At 32.5% G+C, this 7500-nt stretch overlaps 1 protein-coding gene across 1 annotated transcript in view; it reads right to left on the reverse strand.

Moving 5' to 3' along the window:
* LOC136846225 (cancer-associated gene 1 protein homolog) overlaps positions 1–374 on the reverse strand; it is a 459-nt gene extending 85 nt beyond the window's left edge. Inside the window, exon 1 of the mRNA XM_067117026.1 lies at positions 1–374. This exon is cut by the window's left edge and continues 85 nt beyond it. Within this exon, the coding sequence (XP_066973127.1) occupies positions 1–374 (374 nt within the window).
* Between the last annotated feature and the right edge of the window lie 7126 nt (positions 375–7500).

Genomic DNA, 7500 nt, shown 5'->3' on the forward strand with positions numbered 1-7500 from the left:
TGTAGCATCCTGAGATAATTCTGTAGCATCTTAAGATAATTCTGTGGCATCCTGAGATAATTCTGTAGATAATTCTGTAGCTTGAGATAATTCTGTAGCTTCTTGAGGTATTTCTGTGGCATCTTGAAGTAATTCTGTAGCATCTTGAGATAATTCTGTACCATCTTGAGGTAATTCTGTAGTATCTTGAGGTAATTCTGTAGCATCTTCAGATAATTCCGTAGCTTCTTGAGGTAATTCTGTAGCATCCTGAGATAATTCTGTAGCATCTTAAGATAATTCTGTAGCATTCTGAGATAATTCTGTAGCAACTTGAGATATTTCTGTACCATCTTGAGATAAGTCTGTAGCATCTTGAGGTATTTCTGTGGCATTTTGAGACAATTCTACAGCATCTGGAAATAATTATGTAGCATCTTGAGGTAATTCTGTAGCAAAATCAAATTTGTAGCCTCGCACTTGATCGATTCCTAAGGTCTTGTTTTGCCTGGACTTGACATCGAAGGAGCTTAGGACCCCCTGAATCCTTCAGGGACAAATGTGACATCGCAGATCCTGGTGAGTATTCCCGTAGAGTTTCATTGACCTATCTTATTTTTAGTACTATGTTCTTTGTTGCTTTTGTTTTTCGATATTTTCCCGTATTGAGACGAGTACCCGGACAAATATTAATTTCTTTAATAAACTTCGAGGTATTTTTCAAAAGATAGCAAATTTACAGCCTTCGCTTCTATATCGTGTTATGAAAGAACACTTTGGTAATGTAATATTTGTTCATTCATACTTCTTTTTCATAGACTTAGATGATAATTACTGAAGATTTAACTGCGTTTATGTAGGATATTTTTAACAGAATTATAATCTCTTAAATTTGTCTTTCAAAGGATGAACAGTTTTGTTCTGACATTACGATCAAACCCTTTCATTTATTCTGTTCCTTATCGAATTATGCAAAAGATTTTCAGATTGTTGCTGCTTCTTAGAATAAGCAAAACTCCAAATTACCGTCGGGTAACCTCTGTTGCTCCTTTCGCCTTTTCCTTCGCCATAAAATGCTGTGGATATGTTGCAGATGCAGAGGATGGCTGTATATATCACGGTGTTTTACCCTTGTGTTTCATCTCTTGTGAATATAATAATTTCGAGTCTTGTTACATGCTTGCAGATTACATTTTCTAAATGTGTAAATATATGTGTGTATATATGTGTGTGAGTATGTATGTATGTCTATGTATGTATGTATGTGCCTTTCCGTTTTCCAGAGATCTGATATTCTTCAAGAGGCAAAAGAATTGATTATACCTATTCCTTTGCCTTATGCTAAATATCACTGAGAAAATCAGGACATCCATTTTTAATTCCTAATCCCGATCAGCATCCACTGAAGAAGTCATATTCCCCAGAGATCTCCTATTGATGAATAATAAATGAATAATGAAAGGCGAGTGATCAAGATTTTCTTAATAATCTACTCTCGTCCCACTCAGTTATTTATATCAAAAGAAGTATTCTCTTTTGTATCTTAGAAACGTCGCATCAAAAACTTTTCCGGTCAACTTTATCTATTTTTGAGAGGACATTCCGCCATGTTTCCAAGATCTTTGACGGGAGAGCTTCCAGAAATCGCCACCTGTTTCCTTCCTATGAGGATAATTGGAGTGACGATGCTGGTTCTTATTATATGTTTAGTTCTTAATTATAAAATAATACAGAACGGGATTTTAATAAGTATATTCAGTATCGACTAGTTTGCATGTTTCGTTTTACAATTTCGAGTCGTATTGAAGAAAACTTTGCCTATCCAAACACGCTGTAGAGTCTTTACTATCTCAACTTCATTAATTTGTTAATTTATCTGTTTTTCTAATAACTGGTCTCCTCTTTCTGTATTTCCCTTTACCTTCTGTTACTTTTTTAGAATGAACACCATAATATTCTTTGGAAGCTTGAATTTCAAGTCAATGGCCCGTTCGGTGGGCTTGTTCCATATGAATTAGGATTCATCTTCTGAGTAATAATATATGAATGTATGTCTTGGAAAATATATTATTATTATTATTATTATTATTATTATTATTATTATTATAATAATAATAATACTCTCTTAGATTTTACATATGATGTATTTCTTAGAAAATAGAGTATTATTATTATTATTATTATTATTATTATTATTATTATTATAATAATAATAATAATAATAATAATAATAATAATAATAATAATAATAATAATAATAATAATAATAATAATAATAATAATAATAATACTCTCTTAGATTTTACATATGATGTATTTCTTAGAAAATAAAGTTCTGATAAAAGATGTACCTTAAAACGTTTCACCAAGACTCTTTCAGCTTCCTTAAGTCTGCAACTTGTAGTACGAACTTCCGCAGGAAGGTAAATAAATAAGAGAGAAAAGAGGCAGGAGAGTTTGTCATATTCCTTTGAAGTACAGAACGATATCGTGTGGTGTCTCCTTAAAGAGAGTTTTCCCCTTAACTTTTATGAAGACTTTTCCCAATCATTTTTGGAGCAGAGTCAATATTCTTTTTCGGGGAGGTTAAAAAAAGTTTTGGAATTACACCAGAAAGGGTCTCCAGGAAAAGAGGAGGTCTTAGTTTTAGGAGGAAAATATTTGCAGAGAAACTGTCACTCTGTCCCACCCGTTCGTTCCTTTCTATCAGTTTTCGATTCTCTGGAAATTGTAGACATTTCAGTGTTATTTAGATATCGAAATCAAACTGCGGTCCCATGTTCATTTTCTGTACCTCCCAGATAAATTGTTTAAAGATTCCTAAATTTTTCATTTTACCGATACACCAAACACTCTCCCCCTCCCCGCCCCGCTTCCATGTTGGGTTACTATAAAATGACGTCTAAATCCATCCATCTCATTTAGGATCCCCATAACAGACAAACAATCAGGGCGACAGCTAACAAACAAACAAACGAAACGAGGCGAACTTATAAGTTTCTTCGTCTTTACTTTCTTTTTATTCCTAAAAAAAAAAAACATCCACCTATATAATGTAGTATCACGTGGGTTCAGGGCAGCTGTCTGCAATTGTCTGGTAATAACTGCCATCAAAACTGAACATTTTGGAAGAAGCAATTCTCCAAACGCAGCTTCGAATTACACTAAGCAATTGTTATAGGTGTACCAGTGGCCTCTTTTCATTTACCAATGACCCAATTATAATTGGTCAGTGACTCATTTTTTATCTTTTTTTTTGCCAAAGACCAATTGTTAATGTGTTAATGACCCATTCATCATTTGCCAATGACTCATTTATAATTAGTCAGTGGATCTTTATTTTATAGTTCTCTGGAAGGGTATATACAGAGAAAGCACCTCAGACACATGAACACACACATATATACATACACACACACACACACACACACACATATATATATATATATATATATATATATATATATATATATATATATATATATATATATATATATATTGAAAGAGAGAGAGAGAGAGAGAGAGAGAGAGAGAGAGAGAGAGAGAGAGAGAGAGAGAGAGAGAGAGAATATAATCATAATTTATCTTAGTTGATTTTTTGAGTCACCGAAAATTACTTCATTATTCAGAATACCAAAAGTAAGAAAATGAATTTGAAAAGTCACTGGAAAATGAAATCATTAAAAGCATACAGATGCTCTAATTCATAATAAAATAATTCATAAAAGAACAGAGCATCTAATGAAACGAATTAGTATTCAGGAAAAAATACTTCCAAAAAATGCAAATGTAAATTTGCCTAAAATTTAAACGAATTTCCAGCCACTCATTTGCAAATGTACGATTCTAAGGTAAGACACATCGTTTAAATCTGAATTCCATACATTTAATTAATGATTTATGATCAATCGAACGAAAAGTTAATAATAGGCACGAGTTTGAAAACGAACCAGATAGAGAAACGAAGTGACTAAATAGAACATTTATTGACAAGAGCAGACTGAGGCGTCTCTTATGGAGACCGAACTTCTTCTTCTTCGCTTCCTGGGAGGGATTTTCTTCCGAGATTCTTTATTACGAGATGGAATGCAAATGGTGGTTCGTTTAAAAGATAATTAGAGAGTGTTTGCTTCTGCTGGAGGAGAGGAAAAATCCTCTCTCTCTCTCTCTCTCTCTCTCTCTCTCTCTCTCTCTCTCTCTTACACACACACACTGTCTCGAGTGTGCGTGTCTCTCTCTCTCTCGCACACATACACAGCCTCTCTCTCTCTCTCTCTCTCTCGCACACATACACAGCCTCTCTCTCTCTCTCTCTCTCTCTCTCTCTCTCTCTCTCTCTCTCTCTCTCTCTCTCACTTATTTCAGTAATATACCAACCAATAATATTTATTTCAAATTTCTCAATGCAATAGACAGTCGTAGGGGCTTTGCATTACCTGTACCTATCAAGTGGCATCCACACTGCTCAGTGCTTTTACCTCCCGCATGATTTTCGTTTTCTTCAGGCAAATGAAAACATTTCCCTTTGTCTAACCATATCGTAAGTCTTTGAGCTTTTAGGAATAAACTTCAGAAATATGAGAATATTTATAATATAACTTCAACTATAGCAAAGCTTAATGTTGATTGTGTTATGCTTCATTTAAAGAAAGAAAGAAAGAGTAATGATAGTAATGTTGGTTTCGACCTTGATAAGGAAAGCAGCCCTGAGAATTCAACTTCACTTTATTTCTAGCGAATCTCATCACACTGACTTTCTTGCCCCTTAAGGTAAAGTTAGGGGAGGAGGAAGGGGGGAGGGTATTGGGTGTCCATCTGGGAGGTTTTAAATCCACCCTTTGTGTAGAACTCCCTTTGTTTCCGGTCTATTACACGACACAGACAAACGCTTTCAGCACTGAGTTCTGTTCCTTCAGATTCCTCGGTAGTTTTTATTCTCTTCCTGTCTTTGTTGCTCTCCGTAACTAATATAAGCTGAAACAAACAAGGAGAGAGAGAGAGAGAGAGAGAGAGAGAGAGAGAGAGAGAGAGAGAGAGAGAGAATGGTCCATTAAAAGGCATACGGGAGAATGAAATTGAATGCTTGAATATCACATGGAACTGAATCTCGAATACTTGCAGGGAAATGTTAGAGGTACTGGACTTTGATGTTACAAACTGTATTTTATTTTTATATTAATAAATTTACATATTTAAGTATTTTATTTTTGTATTAATAAATCTGCACATTCAGGAAGCATTATTATACCTATTTTCAAATGAAATATTTTATTAATACTGACCGTCAAACTGAGACTGTCTGATGTGGTAAAGGCAGTTCATGTCAGAATCTTCAGCCTTTTCTCTTTTCATTCACATTCAGTATTCACACTTCACTTCCATATAAGATAGCTGGCTCAACAGTGCTTTGACCTTTTCGCATCTTGGCTTTTATAGACAATCCCTGCTACTTTATTCATTCACCTAATTTGCATGGGTAATATACACACACACACACACACACACATATATATATATATATATATATATATATATATATATATATATATATATATATATATATATATATATATATATATATATATATATATATATATATATATATATATATATATATATATATATATATATATATATATATATACTATATATATATATATATATATATATATATATATATATATATATATATATATATATATATATATATATATATATATATATATATATATATATTTATTTATTCTCATGATATTGTCTTTAAAATGTATATCTTTCCATGATTTTGATACATTTACTTTTCTGTTTATAATGTGTTCTGTGAATTGATAATAATTGTTGAAGTATCGTATGTTGTGTATGTAAGATTTCACAAGAGTTAATAACACGCTTTTAATAATAACGTACCATATAATCAGGCATTTTGTCTCCCAGCCACGTGTGTTCTGTACTTGTGATAGTGAATGCTTTGTTTTGTTTCGATTGTCATTGCAAAAGATAACATGTTGACAGGTAAAGACAACAGGCTGCTCCGTTCTGAGAACCAGATTTGGTTCTTTGTCTTTTTTATAAACATGCCATTTATAATTAGCCAGTTGCAGTCTGTATTGATCGTGTTAAGATTTCGTTAAAAACTTTGTCCAATACGATTTTTTGTTCGAGTCACGTATGTCTTTTTGAGAAATACAAATGAGTTATTGCACCAAAGCACATGCAATTGCCTCATGTTGAAGATTGCATTGTTCTGATTGGGTCTTGTGTGACAGGAAGTAACGTCATGTTCCTTTTCTAGAATGTTCCATGAAAGTTTTGCTCTGTAACTGGAGATAAGATTCAATTAATTATGAAATCAGATACCGTGCTTGTTACATTAGTTGTAATCTCTCTCTCTCTCTCTCTCTCTCTCTCTCTCTCTCTCTCTCTCTCTCTCTCTCTCTCTCTCTCTCTCTCTCATGTTGTTTTGAACTTGTAACGTGAAAGTAAAGATTTTGTACTGGTCACCCTTTAGTGGTTAGAGTTTTCTTGTGAAATCTTGAAGTTGCGTTTTGTAAGAAGTGTGAAATTCTGAGTGTTTCGTGGCGCCACAACAGTTGAGGTAATTTTTGGTAACGGCCATAACTGCAGTTTACAGGTATTGTAAACTTTTTACAATTGAAGTCATGACTTAAATAAATTAGGGAATTTACAGTTATACATTTCTAGTGAGTTTACATTTTGCATTTATGTTGTAATTGTGTTCTTAATGTCATTTCATTTATCTGATTCTTTTTTAATTATTTGTTTAGTTCTTTGTGAATTTAACATTTCGCCATATTCTGTATGTTTATAATCTCTTAGTTATCACATTTTATATAATTTAACATTGCATACTTGACTTAATTTTCATTTACTTAGATTTTCCTTTCAAATCTTAAGCATTTCTTAATAGTTTAAATTTTGCTTGATTAATTTAGTTTTTTGATATGTTAAAGTTTTTGTAATTTAGTTTTGTTTAATAATTTAATTCAAGAGTTAATTAAATTTTGTGTTGTGTTCAAGTAATAGTAAATTTTTCTTTAGAAGTGAGATTGTGAATTCTGATTCTAAATTTTGAATTTAAAAATACATTTTTGTATTTAAAGTTTTACAAAAGTGTTTCATTACTGACCTCCAGTGATAGGATTAATTGTGTGCATAAGGCAAAGTGATAAACATGTTTCGATCCTTCAGTTTTGCTGAAGTGAATTAAGACCAGGGAGACAGTTAAAGTTGTTTAATGGAGTGATGCCCTTTTACTTTAGTATATTTCTTGTTTAAGTGTTGACACCCCACACTTGTTTTGATAAACTTAGTCTGATTTCTCACACGATTAATAAGTTTTTTAAGGGTTCACTGTTGCCTTTAGAGTGCTAAGTCGTAATTTTATTGTTTTGAGAGTTCAGGTATCTGGCTAAAGTGAGGTAAGTTTTTAATTCCATGATTAGTTGTGTAATAACCAGGTACTTGGAACACTTCGTGACTATATATATATATATGTGTGTG

This window comes from Macrobrachium rosenbergii, chromosome 15 (assembly GCF_040412425.1).
Source record: "Macrobrachium rosenbergii isolate ZJJX-2024 chromosome 15, ASM4041242v1, whole genome shotgun sequence".
NCBI lineage: Eukaryota > Metazoa > Arthropoda > Malacostraca > Decapoda > Palaemonidae > Macrobrachium > Macrobrachium rosenbergii.